The sequence below is a fragment of the Brassica napus genome, chromosome C1 (assembly GCF_020379485.1).
Source record: "Brassica napus cultivar Da-Ae chromosome C1, Da-Ae, whole genome shotgun sequence".
Taxonomy (NCBI): domain Eukaryota; kingdom Viridiplantae; phylum Streptophyta; class Magnoliopsida; order Brassicales; family Brassicaceae; genus Brassica; species Brassica napus.
Window position 1 is genome coordinate 9,613,432 of NC_063444.1, and position 24,666 is coordinate 9,638,097.

General features: G+C 38.1%; 4 protein-coding genes across 8 annotated transcripts; 1 reads left to right on the forward strand and 3 right to left on the reverse strand.

Annotated features, from left to right (window-relative positions):
* Positions 1-89: 89 nt before the first annotated feature.
* On the reverse strand, positions 90-1,857 carry LOC106375726 (vacuolar protein sorting-associated protein 28 homolog 1). 4 transcript variants are annotated; one of them, XM_013815712.3, is made up of 3 exons: positions 1,651-1,857; positions 1,275-1,432; positions 90-977 (listed from the first exon to the last, which is right to left on the reverse strand). In XM_013815712.3, exon 3 carries the CDS (start codon positions 928-930, stop codon positions 301-303), a length of 630 nt encoding a protein of 209 aa, XP_013671166.1. In that variant the 5' UTR covers positions 931-977; positions 1,275-1,432; positions 1,651-1,857; the 3' UTR covers positions 90-300. The 4 variants fall into 4 exon arrangements, with proteins under 4 accessions (XP_013671166.1, XP_013671165.1, XP_022550352.1 ...); XM_013815711.3 differs by having other exon boundaries at positions 1,275-1,428; positions 1,651-1,846; XM_022694631.2 differs by having other exon boundaries at positions 1,275-1,574; positions 1,651-1,829.
* A 535-nt stretch (positions 1,858-2,392) lies between these two features.
* On the reverse strand, positions 2,393-4,396 carry LOC106375724 (transmembrane protein 184 homolog DDB_G0279555). Of its 2 annotated transcripts, none has more exons than XM_013815707.3 (5): positions 4,127-4,396; positions 3,415-3,699; positions 3,206-3,328; positions 2,832-3,122; positions 2,393-2,743 (listed from the first exon to the last, which is right to left on the reverse strand). In XM_013815707.3, exons 2-5 carry the CDS (start codon positions 3,679-3,681, stop codon positions 2,540-2,542), a joined length of 885 nt encoding a protein of 294 aa, XP_013671161.2. In that variant the 5' UTR covers positions 3,682-3,699; positions 4,127-4,396; the 3' UTR covers positions 2,393-2,539. The 2 variants fall into 2 exon arrangements, with proteins under 2 accessions (XP_013671161.2, XP_048601557.1); XM_048745600.1 differs by having other exon boundaries at positions 3,415-3,688; positions 4,127-4,376.
* Positions 4,397-13,658: 9,262 nt separating this feature from the next.
* LOC106374368 (F-box protein At1g31080-like) lies at positions 13,659-17,252 on the forward strand. The gene has a single exon (XM_013814413.3). It carries the CDS (start codon positions 15,138-15,140, stop codon positions 16,353-16,355), a length of 1,218 nt encoding a protein of 405 aa, XP_013669867.2. The 5' UTR covers positions 13,659-15,137; the 3' UTR covers positions 16,356-17,252.
* On the reverse strand, positions 17,022-19,176 carry LOC106375723 (BAG family molecular chaperone regulator 7). The gene is made up of 3 exons (XM_013815706.3): positions 18,137-19,176; positions 17,560-17,850; positions 17,022-17,486 (listed from the first exon to the last, which is right to left on the reverse strand). Exons 1-3 carry the CDS (start codon positions 18,995-18,997, stop codon positions 17,274-17,276), a joined length of 1,365 nt encoding a protein of 454 aa, XP_013671160.2. The 5' UTR covers positions 18,998-19,176; the 3' UTR covers positions 17,022-17,273.
* Positions 19,177-24,666: the final 5,490 nt, after the last annotated feature.

The following is a 24,666-nucleotide window of genomic DNA, read 5'->3' on the forward strand; positions in this document are numbered from 1 at the left end:
CCATGAGAGATTTTGAACTTGTTCCTTTTCAAAGATTCATCTCTGGAATGTGCAAATTGTCTAGAGAGTAGAATCTAAAGACACAAACATTTAACAAGAAAGAAGCAAAAGAGCAATAAAGTAGAGTTTAGATTCATACAATTCAGAAGAAATCAATTCCCTGGGTTGGCATGATCATTACACAACAAAAGAAAGGTCTACACAACATTCATCTCCAGAGTGTGTAGCAGCAAACCAAAATCATTACCCTAAAGCCAAGTAGTCTAAAACAAAAGCATCCGAGCAGAAACATCACACGGGTTAGTTACCAGCACTAGGCAAAGCAGCCATGAAGGAGTTATAGGAAGACTCAAGATCAAAGTGAAGCTGCCTAGCCTGCTGCTCAGTGAGCTCATCAGAAGCTCCCATCTTAGACAACCTCAACAGCCACTCTTTCATCTTCATCTTCCCTTCGAAATCCGGTGGCAAAATGCTCAGTTTCTGAAGCGAAGCAGAGAGATCAGAGAGCAACGGATACACCTGGTCAACAGCCACCATGTTGAGCTTGAGAGAATCCATGGAAGTGATGAAGTTCTGAACACACTCGGCAACAACGGAAGCAGAGCTCGAAGTAGAGGCCATCGCAGCAGCCCGATGCTCCACTGTAGCCGGGACGCCAGAGGTCACGAGCCGGTACACAGCAGCCGAGCAGTCCATCTTGTACGTCTCGGCGAACCTCTCGATGTTAGGGACCAAGTCCTTGAGCGTGGCGGAGAGTGTCTTGAAGTGGACGATGAGCTTCTGACACTCGGTTTCGTACTCGGATGGGGAGATGAGGTCGCGGATGTAAGCCTTCTCGAGCTTCTCGGTGGCTTTGATGATAGCGTAGAGCTCGGCGAAGTTCTCGTACATTTCTCTCTCACGCTTATCGTTCCACAACTTGACCTCCATCTTGGAGAAGAGAATGGGACACGCGCAATAGAAAGTTTCCTCTATCTCTAACAAAAATCACATGGAAAGGAGATTAGTTAGCATGTAGATATTGTAAAAGTTTAAAACTTTAAGATTAAAAGGGTGAAGCTTTGAGAGATGAATCATAGCAGAGAAGGCACAAAGTATGCAACTTTAGAGCAGATTAGATCACAATCAGTGAAGCGAGAAAAGAGGAGAGAAAACCCAAATCAAAATCTTACCCTAAATCATTCTAATCGAACATTCAAAATCACAATTTTTTTATTTCCAGTTATGAAGCAAAAGCCATAATATATAGAGAGAGAGATGGCGAAGAAACTCACATGATACAAGGGTGGGGATTTCGATGGTGGAACTAATCTCCAGATAGATTAGATGAGAGGAGAGAGATGGGAGATGAGATTGCGTGTGAGGAGAGGGGTCTTTTATGACGATGATGATGACGAAAGCTTCACGCGGGTATGCGCGCAACGAACTCTGTCTTCATCAACGAATCAATCATCATCGATTTTCTCATCGCCAAAATAATTCTCTCTTTTTTTTTTTTTTTTAATTTGATGGCACAAAAAAACCCCCTCCAAGCCAATTTAATTGATTTTATTAAAAGATTTCGATTAAAAACCCTAAAATCCAAAATTAATCGACGTTGAAATCTTAGGCACAGAATTTTAAACGCGTAGTTGAAATTGGGAAGCTGACCTGTGAGGGGCGTTGACAAAGAAAGAAAGAAAGAAAGATACTGGTATAAAGGATTCTTCTTCAGAGGGAGATTCGCTTGAGGCAGTATTAATGAATGGTATGATCTGTTGTCAGATTTGGAGAAGAAGAAGAAGAAGAATCTGTCTAGGCTGCGTGTTGGAGTTGCGATGATCTGGAAAACTCTTGTCTTGTCTTTTCTCACGCTTTCCCCTTTTTTTACGCGCTCTTTTTTTTTTCCTTACCCTTTTCTTTTTACTGCCACTTTAGTAAATAAATTTCACTTTATCCACCAGTGCATTAAATATTTCAAATTAAAATAAATTATTGAAAAAAAAAATATTTTAAATTTTGTTATTTAAATTTATAAAAAAAAAAACTTAAATCTTATTTTAAAAATGTTAAACATATTCAACTGAAATGTTAAACTTAAATCACTTTGATTATGCGAAAAATAATCTTTAACATATTTCGAGTATATAATCTGTTTTCCAGTTTTGGGATTTTTTCAATTTTCACAAATATATTAGTCCAGTGAACTTTCTTGTTTTTTGTATTATCCAAATTAACGGGGTAACAAAATAATATTTAATATAAACTGCACATATTTCTTGTTGGTTTATTTATCATCATCCTGAATCAAAAATCATATACTGTACTATTTGGACACTATGTTTTTTGCTGTTAAACTCCTGCCTGAATCATATGATTTAACAGTGTTATGTGCGAGTTTGCGAACCATAACTTGAGAATAGTGTAGTAGTTTAATTAACATTGTTCTCAAAACATTATCCCTTTGTCTCTTATTCCCAATCATGACAAGCAAGAGTTTCAAGTCCCCAAGACACCTAAACAAAAAACCGTACACTTCCCGTTCTAACCGGGGACAAGATCATTCAGTCTTTTTATCGAGCTTCTTCTTGGTCTCCCCGCTATAAGGACCAACATGATAAGCATGCTTCTGAACCGCAGCAAAGATAACCATCTCTAAACATACCAACACATTCTGAATAGCTTCCTGGATTTGCTCTACCTCAAGCCAGAAATGGTGAGACTTGATCACTCCCATCGCCACCAGAATGTCTAGTGCTATTCCCTGCAATCTCACAAGAATATCAATGAACATTTGAATCCCAACTACATGCTTTGAGGGGGTTTAGTGGTTATTATAAACATTAGTTTACCTGCCAGAAGCAAAAGAAAACAATCCCTTTGATGCAGAGGAACTTTGCGAGTGGATTATGAGGAGCAAGCTCCTTAGCAAACACATGGTAGAAAACCACAAGCGAATAAAGCGCCAGAGAGACCGAGAGGTTGAGAACGATAGTGAATGTCCAGCTCAACCAAGAAGGATAAAACCCGATGATCTGTAAAGCTATCATCAAGATGGAGCAAACTGGTCTGATGACTACAAACTGCCATGTCCAGTATTTCAAAAGTCTCAGAGTTCGATGATCCAGACGCACTACATGAGGCTGGCCAAAACAATAGACATAACAAAGTCAGTGATGATACACAGAAGAAACCTTGCGAAGATAGATAGACAAGAGAGAGATACCTGGAAGAAAGTCATGGGGAAAGAATGGTGAATCTCTCTGCCTTTGATGCCATCAGGGACAATGTTGTTGCTGATAGATATGTTCAAGTAACTATACATCAACGCCAAGAACTTCGCAATGACCTTGCAAACACACAAATCAAGAATTTGTAAGCATCTCTATATTATGTTTTGAAGATAAACAGGAGATAAAACAAAAGAATACTCACGAGTGCTTCGTAGCATTCTTTGATGGATTCTAGGAAGAGGAAGAAGATTTCACTTCCTTTGATATCTAACAAACCAACAAAGGACACAACAGCGTAGATAGGAGCCATGAGGACAATGATGAGTATCGCCTTTTGCTCCTTGGGGTTCTTCCAGTGAGAGAGATGCTGAGACACGAGCTGTAACGTCAGCAGAACCGTGATGAAGACAGATAACGCAGAGCAGTAGAAAGTGAGCTGTGGAGGCTTCAGCTTCGTTAGGTCCATCATCGTTCCCCTGCAAATGCTCTTTAGCATCAACAAGACACAGACTTAGCACAAGTATTCTAATCAATCCTACATCTGAAATCTTCACTACAGCACTAAAAGCAGAGAGCCCCCCTACATCAAAATTGAATATTTGCTGCAAGTTGTTTCCTTTTCTCAAAATCTAACATCAATTTGTACAGGCAAACACTTGATGATTGAGATCTAAGGCTGCTAAGTTCGAACTAGAAAACGAGCTGATTATACAACAAGTTCGAAACTTTTGATTGATTGAAACAAACAAGAGAGTCAAAACCAAAGAGCACACTAAACACAATCACACCCATCTTGGGAAGGAAGATTTTTTTTTTTTTTTTTTTGATATTTTAGAATATTCCAATACAAATTCGAAGCTAAAGAAACAATGTAAATCTGATCAAAAGCTAAACATAAGAGCGAGCTAGCTAACCTGAGAGATGGAAGAAGAAGAAGTAAACAGAGACGAAGATGAGAGAGACTGTGAATTAGCGTGAGATCTGTCTTGTTAGATCATGTAGAATTGAGGGAAGGGAGCAGCAGCCATTAATGGAGTCGCAAGCAAGTGGGTCCTCGTGATGGAGAGATACCACGTGAGACGCCCACGACGTAACTATGTCGGCACGATGGATCCACCTGTGAGTTGTTCACACGTTGTTTGGATTTGGTTAGATTAAAAATACCAAACGCTTTAAACGTTTGTTTGGTAGTTAGGGGTGATTTGAATTTGTCAGATTAAAATGTGAGACGCTTCAAACGTTTGGTAGTTTTTGATTTTTTTCTCTTGTTTTGTTTGGTTTCATAAATTTGATTGATTGATTGATTGATGGTAAAGATCGAGTTTTCTTCATTGATTACGTCATCGCTGAGCATATAACCCAAGAGAAAAAAAAAACACAAAACAAATCCAAGGATTTCTATTTGTGAGGCCACAAATGGGCCATTACAAGCTTCTTTTTACAGTTATATTTTTTTATCCGTGAATAAAAAAGCCCATAAGAGTCCACTTCAACTTCTATTCCAATTTTGATTAATTTGATGCTCAACTTGATCCATCTACAAACTAGGCATGATCATTCGGGTACCCAATCGGGTTTCGGTTTTATCCATTCGGATTTTGGTTTTTCGGGTTTATCAAAATCAACCTCATTCGGGTTATATAAAAGTTTGGTTCGAGACCGGTTCGGGTTCTATCGGATTCGGGTCGGGGTCTTCAAAGAACCGGTATAACCCATTGTACTTTCGGGTTCGGATCCCAATCGGTTCTTCGGTTTAAAAATACCTGATTTGTACATATTTTGTAACTAAAACATAAATAAAATCTGTTCTTCGGATTTAAAATACATGATTTGTACATATTTTAATAGCCAAAACATAAGTAAAATCGATTCAAAAATAAGAAAAAACATCAAACATGATCATTCAAAATCAAGCGAAAGATAAACATAATTAGTGATAGAAAGAAAACCAGATAAATGAAATCATAAAACAAAAACTAAGTTCTCATGAAATGAGAAACATTATTCAATGAAAACAAAACCAAAATCTAAAAACTTCATGCTTCAACCGGCACATTCCACCATCAACTTTTATGTAATAGATAATTATTTTAGAAGTTCAATAATATCTTAAAGTATTTTGGATACATATTAAGAATTAAGCTCATATTTTGTAGAAGTTCTTTTGTGATTTTAAATGTTTCGGGTTCTATCGGATATCCATTTAAGTCCGGGCTCGGTTCGGATAATACCCATAACCCAAAATACCAAAAAACAGGATCCATTCGGTATTTATGTCGGGTTTGGATCGGTTCAGATTTATTTTTATCGGATCGGGTTCGGTTCAGATTTTCGGGTTCGGATTATTTGCCCAGCCCTACTAAAAACTAAAGACAAAAAGGCCAACTGTTTTATTAAATTCTTTTTTTTATGCATCAATACTATTAAATTTGGATCATGGCCAATTCATAATGTTATGTCCAACTATTTATTTCTATATTTTACTAACTAACTGCCATTAGTCTACATATAAATATACTGTAACACCCGTCTCTTCAACACTCGAGACCAGCGTGTTACCAATCAACAACTTACATCACAAAATCCGTAAAAATGTCTGAAAATCGACTTTCATATAAATTACGAAATAAATCCATAATTCCATAGTCGAATTAACTGAAATAATCGTCGAAGATAATAAATATAAGTCTGAGAAATAAAACAAAGGAAAACGCCTAAAAGCACCAGCTGTCCGATCAATCTCCTACTCGCCAGTCTCACCTGCAAGGGGGCAAAAGAGAGGTGAATAACGGGGAAGTTACTCAGTGAGGTCTGGGATACTAAACCCGAAGTCCATGGACCCGGACGGAGCACTCCGAATAAATATAATTTAATCCTAACATGTTGCAAACACGGTACCTAAAGTACCCATAGATCAAACAATAGTCCTAGTGATGAGCACACTCGCTACCCACTAACAGGCCAAAAACACCACCGAATATGTGCTCGGTTCATACACACACAGAACAAGTGCTCGGTAACACACGCCCGTAGACGATTTATGGACCTTCTGGGTTATGTGTCAACCGGTCGACTATAGCTGACCGTAACCTCCATACAATCCGGCATACAGAAGTCTGTCTCTGTATCCGTCTCAAACAATCACATAACTCTTAATAAAACAACTATTTTTATTTACCAATTTTAAATGAAACAATCATTGTTGAATCCTCTAACACCCTAGATCCGGTTTAAGCAAAGAACCTAAAAACTAAACAAACAATGACAGACTCGATTTCACGCAGACGGAACATATTAGAAATAAATTATTCTTATTCGAAGTCCTAAGTCGTGTAAGAGCAGTTCGGGAAAAGACCCTCACCTTAGCAATATGGAAAAGTAGTAGCTATGAACTCCAGCTGGTCAAACAGACTCCAAATCTGAAATCAGGACTAAAAACTGAGTCAGAATCAGAACGCCCTTCGAACGGATAAAAACGGATAACCGGCGATCTGACAAAAAAGTCAACCCGCTGGTCAAAGGTCAACTCTGACCCAAGCCGGTCAATCCTTGACCAAATTGAAATCGAATTGAACCAATCGGTTTACCCAAACCAAAATCAATTTCAATTAGACCAAATCGGTTTTCCATAACCGAATTTAAATCAATTTTTAACCACCGGTTTGACTTAGCCAATTCAATTAATTTAAACCAGAAATCGATTTAATAATTAACCGGTTAACCTAAACCAAACTGAAATCAATTAACCTATCCGGTTGACCGGATCCGCGTTGACTCAACTCGGCTGAGTCACCGAGTCACCGGCCGAGTCACTGGCGGCGGTAAAAGGACGGCGGCTTACCAGAATCAACGGCGGCAACCACTACAAGAAAACACAAGTTTAGTGAGTAAATTTAACGAGGAAAACTAATCCTCCTAAATTTACGTCGACTTTACGAGGAACTTACGAGAAAATATAAAATCAACGTTATTTCCTCGTAAAATAACGACGAAATCATTTCGTCGTAAAGTCGATGTACAACAAATTCGAGCATTTCATCTTAACTTCACAAGCTGGCCAAGTTAGCTTTCTTCCATACCTTCGGATGAGAGAATCGGGAATTAATTGGTTAGCCGTGATCAAAGTTACACCTCGAGGAAGAATCATCAGTGGAGAAGAACCACCATTGCAAGAAGAACAGATAAATGAAGCTGAGGAACCTGAACAAGAAATTGATGACATCCTTCTCATTGATCCGCATAATCATGAGTACGAAGATCTTACCGACGATGCCACAGACGAAGCTGTTGACGACGATTTTAATGAAAACTAGACCCTGATCCGCGCGCCAGCGCGGGTATGAATTTTCAGTTTTTAATTATTTATTTTATTAAATGATGTATTTGTAATATTCGTTCATATTATATTCATTAAGTAAATATTTTTTTTTACATCTTAAACTATCTATTTTTTTACGAATGTGTGATATTATATAAAAAATATAAAAAAAAAATGAGTATAGAGTTAATTAGATAATTTTAAAAACAGAAATTTTTCTTTCGTGTGCGATATCATATAAATAATGATCCGCCCAGTTAACAAAAATCATGATTATTTTATGTGTAATTTTTTTTATTTTGACCATTTCCTTAAAACTATATTAAATTTTACATATTTTAATTAGAATATTTTAATATCTTTACCTTTTTATTTGAAATGCAACTCAATATTTTCTTAACAATTATAACAAAATATTTTAAAAATATGAAAATTACATTTTAAATTAAAATTATCCTAAAATATGATAAGTTTTGATGTAAACGAAAACTCAAATTATGTCAAAAATAATGATATTCAATGATAATAAGAATTTTAATTGATTATTTTAAAAAAAAATACATTTACAAAAATATTGTTTGAAAGAAAATTCATTTATCTTTCAAATATAAAATGAAAATATTATAATTAAATAATAAAAAATATAAATAAAAACCCTAAATTTAGCAAATGACAACTGAGTTATATTATGCTAAAATTTTCTTTCTAACAATTTATCAAATGACAAATGAGTTATGAGCAAATAATACCATATAATTTTTTAAAACAAAGCCATTCTTAAATATTTGTTGAATAAATAATTATTTTTAAATTTAATCAACTGAAAATAATATCCGATTGATGTATTTGTTTTTAATAAGATTGATTTTCAAACTTAATGCATGTGATTTGATGGATTTAATCATGAAAAACTATTTATATAATTTGATTTTGTGTTAGGTAATGGAAGTTTGTATTAGAAATAAGAGATTGAGATTATAAGTTAAGGAATTGTGGTTTTAGAATTTGGGGTTTAGAATGGAAAGAATAGATTGAGGTTAAAGGGAAGATGGGTTTGGGGTTTGGAATATATGAAGTAGAAGATAAGGAAGATGGCGTTTGGGGTTTCGGATTTTAGGGATTTAAACATAAACCTCGTAATTTTCTCGTAAAATAACGACGAAATTAAAAAAAATATAGAACGCGGGACTCGTTAATTTCACGTAAGCAGAAATCGTCGTAAAGACCTCGTAACCGGAAAACACAGGACTTGCTATTTCCTCGTAAAATAAAAACACGGCCCTTGCTATTTCCTCGTATTTCAACGTGGGCTTTACGAGGAAACAAAACGCCGGTCTTTGTAACTCTTTGTAAATTTACGAGGATATCTAATCTCTTATATATACTCGCGAGCGCTCACACTTTCATTTCGTCTCAACTTCCTCTCCACTTCCTCTCTATTTCGTAGCAATGGTAACTCTCTCTCTAATTCCTCTCTAATTTGATTAGTTTAGGATAGATTAGGTGGTTAGTGTAGGGAATTTAGATAAGTTTACGGATTTTATGTTAATTAGTGTTGATTAGATGGTTAGTGTAGGGAATTTAGCTAGATTTATAGAAATTGTTAATTATATAATTTGTTAATACTGTTGATGTTAACTTCAAAGATTAAATTTTTTTGCAGGGCCTTCGAAAGAACATGCTTACTCCCCATTACATAACGAGGCGGATGTTGCGAGGAGGAGTGAGGAATTCTACCAGGCGATGAACGACCCTTAGTTCTTTTTTTTCGGTTGTTGTATTATAAATTCAAAACTTATTTATATATAAAATATTTTCGTATTGATTTTTATTTTAAATTATAATTTTATTAATAAATTAAATATTTTTTTAATTATATTTTTAAATTCTGTAAAATAAAAAAAAACTAAGTAAATTTGTACATAAATTACGACTTATTTATGTGGAAAGTTTACGAAGAAATAACGAGGAAGGTTAAACGAGGTCTTTACGATGAAATGATGTACTTTGTCTTTACGACGAAATGATGTACTTCGTCTTTACGACGAAATGTTTTCCTCGCTAAGTTACGACGAATTGGCGAGGAAATATGCGTTACGACGAACGAGTAACGACGAAACGTGTTTCCTCGGTAATTCCTCGTAAAGCTTCTTTTAAGACGAACTCACGAGGAATACCGCCGTCGTTAATCTCATGTTTTCTTGTAGTGGACGGACAACGAGGGGTGGCGGTGGCGCGTGAGCTACACGCACGGAACGCCGCGGGACAAAGGCTGTGCGTGACGGCGCGTCTGGGCGACTCTCCAGCTGATCTTCCTAGTCTGGACTCGTTTCGACGTCACGATCACGATGGTGGCCTTAGAATCACGAGATTCCAAACGGTTAGTGAGTTATGATCGATTGAATGAACGGTCGTTTTAAAAACAAATCGGAAAGGGCTATTCCCAGTTACCTACGGCTGGGATCGGCAGTGAACTGGTCGATCTCGGCTCTGGACGTGGTGATGGTGGCGGTACGATCACAGGTGTGAGTGACGGCTCAATATCTGTAGAGTTATAACGCTTAGGGTTTCTGAGGAATAAAATAATGGGCAATAATGGTTTATATATGAGACTCACCAAGGGCTTCCTGCAACACTAACGGGCTCTGACGGGCCGAAGTGACTGGGTTGCGAACTGGGTCGCTTACAATTCTCCCCCACTAATATTCGACCCCAAATTCGGCTCCTAAACCGACTGTCCAATACCATCCTCAAAAAGCCCTGGATAATCAATCCTCATCTAAGTCTCGGTCTCCTCATGGATCTCATCTCTCTCCCAGCGAACTCATACCAAACTAGTCATCATGCCCTGAACATCTTTCACTTGCCGATCCAAAATCTGTACTGGCTAACAAAGTGTAGCCAAATTTTTACCAAGGTCACTTGGTGGCTGTTGCAAAATGAGCTCTGGCCCTCTCACAAATTTCCTCAAAATTGACACATGAAACACATCATGGAAGTCTGATAACTCTGCTGACAGCCCCAATCTGTAAGCAACTGCTCATATCCGCTCCAAAATAGGGTACGGGCCCATGAATCTCGGTTTAAGCTTCTTTAGATTCCGGGTCTTAGATCCTCCCTGAAATGTCCTCATTTTCAAATATACTAGGTCACCCACCTGACAATCCAAATCCTTACGGCGCTTATCCGCATAACTTTTCTGCCGGTCATGAGCTTCCTTAAGCTGAGTCTTGAGTATCTCTACTTGCTCTACTGTCTCCTGAACCATTGCAGGTTCTAAGTCTCTTTGCTCCCCCACTTCTGTCTATTAAAGTGGTGTACGACAAGGCCTACCATAAAGAGCTTCTTATGGTGCCATTTCAATACTCGAATGGTAGCTGTGAGCTACACGCGCGGTGGCGGTAGCGCGTGAGCTACACGCGCGGAACGCCGCGGGACAAAGGCTGCACGTGACGGCGTGTCTGGGCGACTCTCTGGCTGATCTTCCTGGTCCGGACTCGTCTCGACGTCACGATCACGATGGTGGCCTTAGAATAACGAGATTCCAAACAGTTAGTGAGTTATGATCGATTGAATGAACAGCCGTTTAAAAAAAAAATCGGAAAGGGCGATTCCCGGTTACCTTCGGCTGGGATCAGCGGTGAACTAGTCGATCTCAGCTCTGGACGTGGTTGTGGCGGCGGTATGATCTCATATGTGAGTGACGGTTCAATCTCTGTAGAGTTACAACGCTTAGGGTTTCTGAAGAATAAAATAATGAGCAATAATGGTTTATATATGAGGCTCACCAAGGGCTTCCTGCAACACTAACGGGCTCTAGCTGACCGAAGTGACTGGGTTGGGAATTGGGTCATTACATATACCTCTTACGTTATTTTCAGTTTATTATAACTTCTCTTTTTTTCTTATAATTTTTCTTTACTTCCTATATTTTAGGTATCCACTACTCTCATTATTATAATAATAAAATTCACGTATATATTGTTTGTGAGCAAAAAAAAATTATGACACCATGAACTGTTCCACTAAAAATAAATATTACAGCTATATTTAATTAATCACATTATTTATGAAAAAATCATTGACAGCAAGTATTTTCACTATTATGAGCGTTGTTGTTTTTTTTTCATGCCCGATACCACTATAATGTATAAAACATACAAAAATAAAAATTAAATTTCTCAGAAAAAAATTTAAAACAAAAATATACCCGTCCTTTAAAGAACGGGTCAAAATCTAGTAAGATTATTAAAATTATAAACTAATACTACATAATTCATCCAAAAAATTTGTTGTTACGGTTTACATAGCAGATATTTTACAATAAGATACTACTCCTAGGTGTTAATCAAGGATAAGGCTATCTTAATCATTCTTTTAATTATTGGTAAGTTATATCTTACAATCGTACTACTAAATCATTAAGTGTGTTATACACTTAAGATCCGGTGAATCAGAAGCCTTCCATCACTTCTGAGCAACCATTCAATCCATTTCTCCCTTAACCATTGGTGTTAGTAGCCTTCTGGCCTGAAGCCTACATTGAAACCACCATTAGCAAAGTGTATTTCCTCTGATAGGATGCTAATTATCAGCGGTTTAAGAATATCCACCGATATAGAAACGGTTTGAGACAACGCCAACAACAGCAATGTAAGGTCACTTAACAAGAGTTCGCCCTAATATTCTCCCAGGCACGAGCTCCAAGGCGCCTCCAAGACCAATGCCCTCCAGCGACGCGTTCTCGCCGGCGCTGGACCTCCTCGCCGGCTCTGCTCACCTTCACCCTTTGCTTTATGTTTCAGGTTTTTCTTTGTCTGTTACCGGTTCATTTTCTGTGGATTGTCGGAGGTGTTAGATCTCAGCGGATGCTACGACGGAGACAAGAGCTTCGACTCTTCGTTGGGCTTCTTCCGGCGGTCTTCCCTACCGGTTTGGTCCTTCCTCCAGCGATGAGTCGAGAGGATTCTCTCGTCGCCGCCGCTTTGCTATGGGCTTCGGGTTCAGATCCTGTAGTACCTCTGTCTGGTTACCGTCGGTCAAGTCAAGCTGTCGACTTGGTCCAAATCTTTCAACCGCGTATGGAGCTTCGTTTACAAATGTCTAACTCAATCTCTCCGTCACTGGAAAGACTTGAGTCACACGGGCCACCGTGCCTTCCTGCTCCTCATCTCACCGGTACCAGATCTCAAAGCACCACAAGTTCAGATCCGAATCTCTTCGGTGATGCTTCAATTTCTCCAGCCTATAAAGTGATGCTCTCTTCCCCGCCATGGTTCATCCTCGACGGTGGTATGATTCCGCTCCGGAGAAGAATTTCCGGCGACCACCTGGTTGGTGCCTATGTACGGTACGTTTCTCCTAGGGTTGTGTTGACAACGCTTTACAAATTAATGTCCACTTTGACTTGGGCCTGATCCAGTTGAGGAATGGAACCTGTCAGGCCAAGGAGTTTCCTGACAAGACCCAAATATTTAGAAAAAAATGAGATCCAGCAATCTGTGGCGTCTGGGTTTTGGGCTAGGTTTTCAGAGATTCCGGTTGGGTTTACCGGGATCTCACCTCGGTGTAGACTGTCATATCTCTTCTCTAGGAAGAAATTACCTCTGGATTCAGGGAACACAGTTCTATTTTGGTCATTCTCTTCTTCCGAAGAGAAATCTCTATCACCACATCCTCTTCCTATGGCAAGAGGTACTTCCTCGGATTTGTGGTCGAGTGTTTGTTTCAGTTCCTGCATCGTTTTGTCATCTTGCGGAGCGGTCTTTACGGGACCAGAAGATACAAGCGAGACTATCTTGGTAGTTCTCGTAGATGGGGTATGGAATCCAACGTCACTTGTGACTATTCTCCAACTCTCCGACATTGTCGTGAAGGTTTTACTGACGCATTCGAGCATCGTCTCGAATTCGCTGTCATCTTCTTCTGAAGACCTATCTTATTTATATGTTGTAGTTTATGCTTATTGCCAAAAAGGATGGATAATTCCCTTTTGCCCTTGTATTGAAGAAGATCAATATTGAATGAAATTCCGTTTGTGTTAAAAAAAAAGGTCACTTAACAACAACAACAAAAAGCATATAGATTATGCTTTTTACTCACTTAAAACCTATGTTACATGGAATCGGAAACGGATACGCGGAAGCGGAAGCGTTTGGAAACGCGGAATCGACATTTTATAAAATTTTAGGAAGCGGAAACGTGTTGGAAGCGTTTTAATATATATATAAAATAGTAACAATAGTTATTATTATTATTTATTATTAATCTGATTATGTATCATTTTAGTGTTAATATTTTAATGTACAAAATCTAAAATGAAATTGAAATTTAAGTTAATTTTTTTGTAATATATATATTATATATCATGTGAATATTATTATATTTATCAAGTAAAGGAAAAAAATATCAGTATATTATTCAAATGTTAGTTGTCCTCATGTTAATTTCATAAAAATGCATATATATTATTGTTTATTTAGACCGGTGAGAAGAGTATAATATCCATATTTATTTTTCCTTTAATTTTGGCTAATAGAAAAATTCAAATAAAATTTATAGTTTAAGAACACGTGTAACTTGAAAACCCTAATTGCTTCTTCTCCATCATTGCTCACCTTGGAAACTACCTTTTCACACGATAAATTATACACATCTCGGTGATTAACAAGTGCGAGTATTTGTCAAGTGCTTTATATCTTTGAACGAATCCGACTTATTCAATCAGGCGCTTCCGAACCGGAATCGGAGCTTCCCCTGCGCTTCCATATTCAACTTTTCTGGAATTCTGATTCCAACACGGTTCCAAGCGATTCCGGACGCTTCTGAACCCGTTTCTGCTTCCGAAGCGGGAATCATAGATAAAAAAACGATTCCGTGTAACGTAGCTTAAAACTTAATTAACACTCAAATCTTGTAAAAAAAATGGAAGGTTTGCTTCTTGTTTTTCGCTAACCTTTTGTCTTTTTTTTTATTAATGTAAATTATATTCAAACCAAAAGCTTTTTTATTTAATAATGAATAGTCATGTTTTTGTGGCATAATTTTGAGAAACAAACAATTTTAACACTTGCATGAACTGACTATGTCATAGGGACATAGTGTCTGTGGTATTTGAGATACAAACTCTAGAGCATAGTTTTGTTTTTTTCTTATTTCATTTTCTACCAAATTGTGCACTCTGATGTAAACCAAAAGCTTTGTTAACATTCAATTCATTTAAAAAAAAAATGTCATATGGATGACAATATAGTAGATTTTCCCTCGTGAACCCGATCTTCATGGATTCTTAGAGAGTTTCGTCTAGTCTGTTCCTTACGTGTTTGTCAACCATTTTGAATTTTTGACTCGCTGAGATTGCTGTATAACAGTATAAGTCATTTTTCCATCCCCGCGATTGTTGCATTCTCTCTATCTTTTGGCTCCACTATTAAAAAAAAATATTATTTAATGGCCAATATTGTTTTGGGTGATTTCTGTGGCTGTGATGAAATATAAAATTAGGAGTATGCTTTTTTTAATTATTACCGAAACCCTAGCTAGTTGTGTGTCATTTGCATTCACAGATATTTCTCACCGTCTCATCACAAACTGCACAACTCCAGATCATGAGTACGATAGAAGAAAATTTAGCTCCCATTCCGAATGATCTTATTGTCCAGATATTGTCGAGATTGCCTGCAGAATCAGTAGCGAGGTGTCGTTGTCTGTCGAAGCTGTGGGGATCCATACTCCACCGTCCATATTTCACCGAGTTGTTCTTGACTAGGTCATGGGCTCGTCCACGTCTCTTATTCGCCCTTAAACGAGAAGATGCCTGGAGCTTCTACTCTTTGCCTCAGCGTCAACATGATCTACATGACAAGGCGTCGCCTCCTCTAGTAGCCTACTCAGATTTTCACATGAAGTTCTCCAAAGACATTATTTCTCCAGAATATCATGGCTTTACCTCTGGTTTGATCTGTTTCTCTAGGAAGTCGATCACACTGAAGAGTCAGGAGGAGACTGTGATTTGTGAACCTAGAACGGGACAATATGCCACCGTACCTAAACTGTTACGGTATGGGAAAAGCTTTTTAGGGTATGATCCTATTGGCAAGCAATTCAAGGTACTGTTCATGGATCATACAGATTGTGTTACACATTGTTCTGATGTTCACAGAGTTCTGACTCTAGGAAATGGAATAATGGAGTGGAGGAAGATCAAATGTTCATGTTCTTTATTTCATCATGTTATGGATGATGAAGGGATATGCATCAATGGAATTTTGTATTTCTCATCTAAACAGCGTTATTATTTTCCGTGTGATGTGAAGATAGTTTGCTTTGATGTTAGGTCTGAGAAATTCAAGTCTATTGATGTAGAATGGGATAGTGGTTGGCATGTTAAATTGGTAAATTATAAGGGAAAAATCGGTGTGGTTACTTGGAAGGGCCTGTATGAGTTGAGTATATCGGTTCTAGAGGATGTTGAGAAACAAGAATGGTCTAAATATGTCTACACTTTGCCGGAGAATAATATCCTTGATTCCTCCAAATATTCCATCGCTGGAGTGACTGCTACAGGTGAAATTGTTTTCTCGGGGAATTTTACACGTGGACCGTTTTATGTTGTCTACTTCAGTCTCGAAAGCAACACTCTACAAAGTGTTGAGATCCAAGGTTTGGAGAAAGATCATAGAGTTTGCGCTTATGTAGACCTTGTAGAGGATCTTAATGTTAACAATGCAAAGTACCTCAAATCAAGCCCACGCCTAAATGTCATTACCGTTAGGCCGAAACCACAAGAGCGCAACTCTGCTCTATCTGTGAAGAACAAGCCTTGATCCTTCAGAACAAGTACGATATGTTAGCTAACCTCGACGATTGAGAACAGGTGCTGGTTTGTTGTGTTGGCTAATCTATCTTTCGTTGTCTTTCGCTTGGCTTAGTTATTTTGTGCCTTTCTTGTTACCAACTTCATTTCCTAATTGTGTTACTCATTACTTGGGAGCAAACAAAATATGTTTAGTGTTTTTTTCTTTGTCTGCATGCATTTTTTTTTTATTTAAGTTGGACGCCCAATAAATAGAAAATTACTTTGATTAGCCACGGTATAAGAGAAACTCAACTTTAAAACTTAATTTCAAAAAAATAAAATAAATAGATTTGGTGAATGTGCATGTGTAGATGCATTGTGCATGTGTCTTACTTGAACGAGCCTTTGATTGTCTGATGGATGTCTTGAGCTACGATTCTTGGTTTGATTACGTTAGGCTAGAAGAGAGTGTTGGGAACAAAGATAGGGTAAGACAAATCTATGAGAGAGGCTATATTGTTAATGTTCCTCCGAGTCAATCCGGTCTAACTTTATAGTTTTATGAAATTTATAAACAAAGACTATAATTATTTTCTAAATGTGGTTATGTACTTATGTTAAACACACCAAAAAATAATTATGTCATCATTCAAGAAACTCAAGAACACAAGAATCAAAACAATGACACAAGCAGAATCAAAACATAATCAATTTGAAAAACAAGAGTCCACAAGTTTGGAAACACAAAAGGATTACACATGAACTGATAAAACACAACACACTAAAAAGACACACGAGAGAATATTCGAGGGAAGGGAGACTGATAAACAGACACTCCCATTATTTTCTTCTCACCATAACTAGAGAAACATTCTTAAGACACTAAGAAAACAAACAAAAGAGGCTAATTAATTATTTCAAGACACAACAAAACAGAGCCTCTGAATCACGTGCACCCTTCTTCAGTTTCAAGCAATTGAACAATCTGAGTCACTCCCTCTGCGATTTCATTGCGGATCATAGTGTCTGGCATATCGAAAGTTCTTCTCCTCATCGACAATGACTTCCCCTGCTGTGGTTGCGGGTCTACAACCTCCAACATTGCTTCCAGCTCATCCACCATTGATCTCTTTGCTCCTCTAACCATTACATCAACTCCCTGATAACCAAAATCCAAATAACCACAGATTGATTCTCTGTGAATTGAAAAAACCACTAAGAAGTGTACGTACCTCAATGGCATCAACCGTGAGGAGGAGGACAATAATCTTCTCAGAGAACTTCTGGCGCTCCTCTGCATCACGAGAGATGACGCGGCGGTAGTTGAAGTTGTGGAAGGAAGCTCTTAACTCCTTGAGTTTGGTCTTTGCGATAGCTAGATCACGAAGAGCACGTAATGCTTTTGAGCGGCGAATCAGATAAGCTCTGAAAGCCCTCTGGATCATGACAGCCGCATATTCAGGTGGCATCTCCTTGTTCTTCCCCTTCTTGCTCCTAACTGCTCCACTCCTTCGAGAATACGCCTTTTATAACCACCACAACCATTAGAAGATAAAACACATAATAAGTACAAAAGGGTTCAAACTTTGAACAGACCAATCTCAATCATGCCAATCAATATCAAACTACTTTTCCAACAAACTTCATAGAAACTAAAAATCGGTCTACATGCCCCACCTAAAGACCTAAGTGAAACTAATTTTTTTTTTTTTGCCTAATCAATAATCTCCTATAAAACACATTTTTTGAACATTAACTACATAAACATAGAAAATATAGGCAAGAGAGAGTCAGTGTAAATAAAGATACCTTCCTGAGAAGGATGGCACCATGTTCCTCAGAGTCATCTTCTTCTTCATCTTCTTCATCATCCTCCTCAATCACAACAACACGTGGCTTCTCCTTCTTCTTGATCTTCTTCAACTTCTCCTTCTCCTCATGCTTCTTCCCCTTGTCGCCTCCAGAAGAAGAAGCTTTAATCGTATAGGTGTGCTGCATCTCTCCGTTCTCCCTCTCTGACTTCAACTCGGTCGTCCAATTATAACTCTTCTTCTTCTTCTTCGCCTCCATCTCCTCTGCCTCCGCAGCCTCAGCAGCAGCTTTGGCCTTCTTCAGAGCAACTACATCCTTCTTCTTGCCGCCTTTAATCTCCGTAGTCCACGTGTACTTCCTCTCCCCAACAGGACACTCAAACTCAGCTTCCCACTTGTACTTCCTCTCTGTCGGCTCAGCTTCCCACTTGTACTTTCTCCCCGGCGGGCCTTGAATCTCGGCCTCCCATTTGTACTTCCGCTCTCCAGAGCCCGCTTTAATCTCCTTTGTCAGTTTATACTTCCTGTCGGAACCATCGCGTCCTCCTCCTCCGACCAAACAACGCTCGAACTTAGTTTCCAACTGGGAGACTCGGTCGCAGAGATACTGCAGAGGATACTCTTCCTCCCTGCGGCGGCGAATCGATTTCTCGATCAGGACCAGATCCGTTTCGAAGAATAGATCGAGTGGGGAAGGTGATGAGAATCCGAAAGGGAAAGCAGCCACATCTTCTTCTTCGAAGACATGGTCAAAGAATGATGAAGGAGGTTTGACAATGGAGGTTTCTCGGTGGATGACGAGAGGAGGAGAACAGGTGTAGTACGGGTCGATGAGATCGAGTCTACGAATCCAGCTCATGCTTGCTTGCTTTGAATCGAAAGGTTAAAAACGAAACAATGTAAAAGAAGAAGCAGTAACCAGAAGAGAAGATGAGATCTGTCGATAATAGAGTCTCGCAAGTGGGTCCTAATGTATAATAGAGAGATATCACGTGAGACGCACCCGACGTTTTGCATAAACACATGTCGGGACATTGGATTCCATTTCCATCCGTGAGGAGTCTTTTAAACATTAAAATATCGACCGAACGCTTTAAACGTTTGCTTCGTAGATAGTTGGGGTTGTCAAGATTATAATATGAAACGTTTTATAACGTTTGTGTTGTTGCAATTAGAGAGCTTAAAGACTGAATATTTCTGTGTTATTATTAATGATCAATGGGAGTTCCTTTATATATATAAGGATTACAAGACAAAAGAGAAAATGAAAGTGTAAATATCATAATCCAACAGGAAATATGAAAACTACTAAAACATAATAATGGAAAGATTACATCTACTAAGCTTTGTGGCCGTCTTTCTCTCTCCTGAAATCGGCTCTCTCTCTCCTCTCTCTAGGCTTCGGCCATCCCTCCATCTTCTAGGTATTGGGCCGGTCTTGGACCGGGTCTGGTTAATGGCAATCCACTCCATGATTTATAACACTCCCCCTTAGATGCCATAACCACACAGGACCGGGCCTGGTTAATGGCAATCCACTCCATGATTTATAACACTCCCCCTTGGATGCCATAACCACACAGGATTCGTAATACGCTTCATGTTGCCTCATTAAAACCTTATCAGGAAAACCCAGTGGGACAAAACCATGATGAAGGAAAAAGAGTACAACACGCACTACTCCCCCTGATGTGAACCTCAGTGTAGGTTCTACATTCTACGCATCTTGGTGCGTGATATTTCCTGTATGTATAGGATGGGAGTAATCAGCCAGTTTCATTACTGAACCGTAATTAGACCATTTCGACTTCTTAGGTCGTTTCTCATGTCCTTTGACATTAAATGTCTCGGTAAAGCATGTGTGCTAAACAATATGAACCATATTGTCCTCAGAGATCACTATTTGGTCTTTGCAAATCGTGTTTGCATATGTCCATAGTCTAAACGTGATCGTCTACTCTTAACTCTTTACTTTGATCGGACAAACTAAGTACTTATGGACAATGTACTAGACGTGGTTATCATGAACCTGTGTCTCGATCTGGCCGATCCATGTCTGGGTCATAGACCTCGTCTATACATGTCCACTACTTGTCTCATGAGTGTTCAAGATCAATGATCATTGCTGTGAGTTTATAATCTCTTATTATGGCTCTGCGGCCGAACACTCTCATGGATGTGGACATCGATTTCTTTGCCTTAGGTAATGCCGTATTCATTTTGCATTCCTATCTTAATGATGGCGTCTCATGACCTTAGTTTCTGTGGATCATATCACACACTAAGTATATATTATTAGGTCATGAATCTCGGCTTTCACAAGCTTATGGACTACAATACATTTGTATCCGGTTGATCTTTTGTCTCTACTAGCCCGTGATCAAAGGATAAGAGCCGGACGCCTTGTTAGCAGAAGGGGCCAGACGCCTTTATCTGAAAGCCGGATGCCTTTTAGCTTAAGGGCTGGACGTCTTTAGTCGAAGGACCGGACGCCTACATATACGTTCTGTATCAGTCTACTAACCTCTTTTAGGTTTAGTACAAACACAAGGGATTTCAAATGTATATGGACTGTTATTGGATTGTCTTTTATACAACTCCAAGATCAATGATCATGCGTGATCAATTTCTTTACATACTATATGCAGCTGCTTTATGTTTCAGTCCATGAATCAGCTTAGGAACGAAGCTGTTCTTTCATCTTATCCAGTGATCCATATGCTGCTTACTACATCATTTGTATCTAATTTCTTTCTTATGACCATACCATTTTCAATTTCGAAAATCTGTAGCAGCAACCACCACATAGGAGTTCATCTCCTTATAATATGTTCCTTTGATCTCTGTGAGTACCTTGTGTAACAAGATATAGTCGAATGCCGTTAGTAGGAAAACATGAACACCTTTACATCATGTACATCTCTCACGGTTTCTTTACTTCTCACAAGATCCATCTATTTCACTGGTTTATCAGATGTCGTTTCTGTATATGTATATGGCCAATACGCTCATCTCTTTTTTAGATACTTTGAACCTCCACGTTTTATCTTTTCTAATCTCTATGATCTTTTATGATTGTATGAGTACTCATTCGTGGGTTCATGATCCTCGTTCATTTCTTTATGTTCAAGTGCTATAACTTTATGTATCTTTATACAAATGTGTGTGTGTGTCGACACTTTCATGTGGTTCCATTATGTTCCAGACATGATCTATAGATTTGAGATCTTATTATCCAGGACCTTTATTACCTAGTAGCTTGGCGTCCCAAGACTACATGATTTGGTACCTTAGATGTGTAGCTGCGCAGCCTTTTCTCAATGTCTGTTTGGTTTCTAGTATGATCTCGGATCTATCATTCCATGCACCATTCCTTTCTATCCGAGATCTCTTTATCTTATGGAACACTTGGTCTATCTTGTATAGACTCTATAACAACTTGATTATGTCTCTTCTAGGATATTCATTTGGTGCTAAGCTGGTTAGTCATTTCTCGGGTCAGTGTCTGGCATTTCGATTAGCTTCTCAATTAGCTATCTTTATAATCTTTCTTTGGACGTCTTAAATTATAATCTCTAGTCCGAGGATCTTTGCCAAGACAATGATGGTTAAAACCATTCGTACTTTTAACATTCTTTATCCAGCTTATAATCTTTCTCCTTTATTGTTTGGATAGACGGATGCAATCCATGTACTTGGCCACAATATGATCACCCATGTTTGGCTCAAGTTTTCTTTATAAATCGTGGGAGAAAGTAATACTCCTATCCAACATATATTTCCAATCTTCTTCTGAGGTTCCATCTTTAGACGACACATATATGTATGTGGTGGTTTATTCAAAATCTCTTAAGATGGTGTATATCTGGTTTTATGACCGTATATAATCTGAGATGGGAATATCTATGATCACTTATATGGCCTGATGCATATGATCATATTATCATTCTATACATGTAAAATCATAATGTTCCAAGCTTATAGACTTTAGAATCTTAGTCTTATAGATAATGGCTTACTTGGCCGAACCTTTTATGGTAATGGCCTCTCTGGCCGGTTATGGCCCTTGCGGCCGACCTGTTCATAACATGGTTTCTTTGGCCGAGTAATGTCCTTATGGTTTGGCCGTTTTAAAACATGGCCTATGGCCTCTACGGCCGAGGAATGGCCTTTTATGGCCGAGCCATTTGTAACATGGTATGGCCTCTATGGCCGAGGAATGGCCTTTTATGGCCGAGGAATGGCCTTTTATGGCCGAGCCATTTAGACCATAGTGGTACACGAACTTGTAGTATTGATCATGGGTTTATCCTTTGTCCCCCTCATGACCATACTATAAGGTCGTGGTGCTTGGGACAATTAAGCCTAATGAGTTTCCCTTTTATGTATATGTTTCACAACCTGAGATCTTTTACGGGATAACTCTGTGCATTTTTAATCTTTGCATCGAGTTTAGACTTTAGGATGGCTAATCCTATCATGCCATATAGTGTAAAATTTCGTAGTGTATCTTAATATGGTCACCACGGTTCTTGCCTCTCATCATACTGATCTTATAGCATAGTTTAAATCAGTAGAGATCATTAGGTATAGTCTCGACCACTTTCTTATAAGGTCTTAGGCAATTTTTCTTTCAAAATCTGAAGGAACTTGTTTCCTTTTGTTTGCCCATTGTTTCTATTTAGAAACCATTTTATCATAACTCAACGAGTCACATATTATTGGGTGTATCTAATGTCCTTTAGACAATGCCTTAGCCATAGTTTCTTTACTAGGCTCACTATACTACTTTCACGATTTCTTACTTGGATATTGTGCCCTTTAGGCAATTTTTTATCAGTAAAAACATTCATATGTTCAAGTAAGATCAGGCAAGATATAATGAAATCAAAGCAAACTCTTTTATATATATATAAAAATCGTGAATCATCAAGTAGGTCAAAAGCAAATCACAAAATCATAGACTTAAAATAAAATTATCATGTCGAGATCTTTCTTTAGTCAATGTATAAGCCGGCCTCACAATCTATATTACTCCACACGGCTTTCTTGGATTCATCCTGATCCAATGCCTCAGGATATCTCATCTCACTGTTTTGTTGCTCAATGCATCTTTTCTGAAGTTTCTCAAATCTGTCAATGGTATCTTTAACTTTCTGCTTTCTTTGCTTAGTTGCCAATAGGTATGACAATAGGTCATTATAGGTTGTGAAAACCTTAGCTGTATATGATAGCAACCGATCCTTTGGATGGAATGTGGAATATGTTTTATACAGTAGATCATTATCTGTAACCACTTCATCACATAGTTCAAGACTATGGGCGATTTTCATTAGAGCAGAATCGTATTCTTCCACGGATTTAAAATCCTGGAACCTGAGTATCTTCCAATCATTCATGGCTTTTCGCCATAATTATATGGATTTTCGTTTTATCCAAAGATCATAAGGATCCTCAATATCTTCATACTTATTTCTCAGTTCCTCAGTGAGATGATAGCGCATAATTGTTATGGCTCTATGCTTTTCACTTTCTATTTCATCATTTCTTTCAATGATACATTTCCCGAGTCCTCTAGACTTCAGGGCAATTGAAGTGTTCATTTCCCATTTTGGATAATTATCTCTAGAGATATCTAGGGCAGCATAATCCGAAGGCTCAAATCTCGACATCTGAAATCATCAATAAATTCATGATTTAGAATTCTTGCAACCAATCAGTGCATATGATTTCATAAGTCTTATCTATAATACTTTAGGCCACACGGCTTTTCAATATGATGCTTAGGCCATATGGCTTTGCATTGTGATGTTTATACCTCACGGCTATTATGTGATACAACGATCTTAAGGATCGGATCATAATGCAATCCGGTTTATATAACCATTTGGCTACTAGACCACACGGTCACTTTGATATTCACTAAGCCACACGACTTTTAATCAATCAAGGGCACAAGGCCGCAAGTGTGAGCAATGCATTAGGCCACACGGCCATATACTAAACAAGATCTAGATTCAATTCTATTTCTTAGTTGTATATCTATTAAGTTTTAGAATTAAACGATCTAGCAACCTAACTCTCATTCAATATGTAAATTCTTTAAATCAATCTTTCAATCTTTAAGTAATGAGAGATTTAAGGTTTCAAGGCCTTTAGGAATATCAATCAAGATTAAGGGTTTCAAGGCCTTAAGGATTTCGAATCTTGAGATTAGATCTATTAATCAATCTATCAATCCTAACATCTCAGATCATCAATCATCAAACAAAGACATTTTAAAACCGAATTTAAACTTTTTAGGGTTTCAGTTTGAGTGATTTAGATTCGAATTTAAACAATCCTATCAATAGCTCTAGGTGATCAAACAATCAAAGTTCAAATCAAACAATTTAAAACCGATTTTCCAAAATTAGGGTTTTTTTTAGGGGATTTCGAAAAACTTTGATCTTTGATCAAGGGGATTTGATTTGAGTTTCAAAATCATTAAGACTTTGATTTTAATTGATCAATGGATCAATCTCGAAT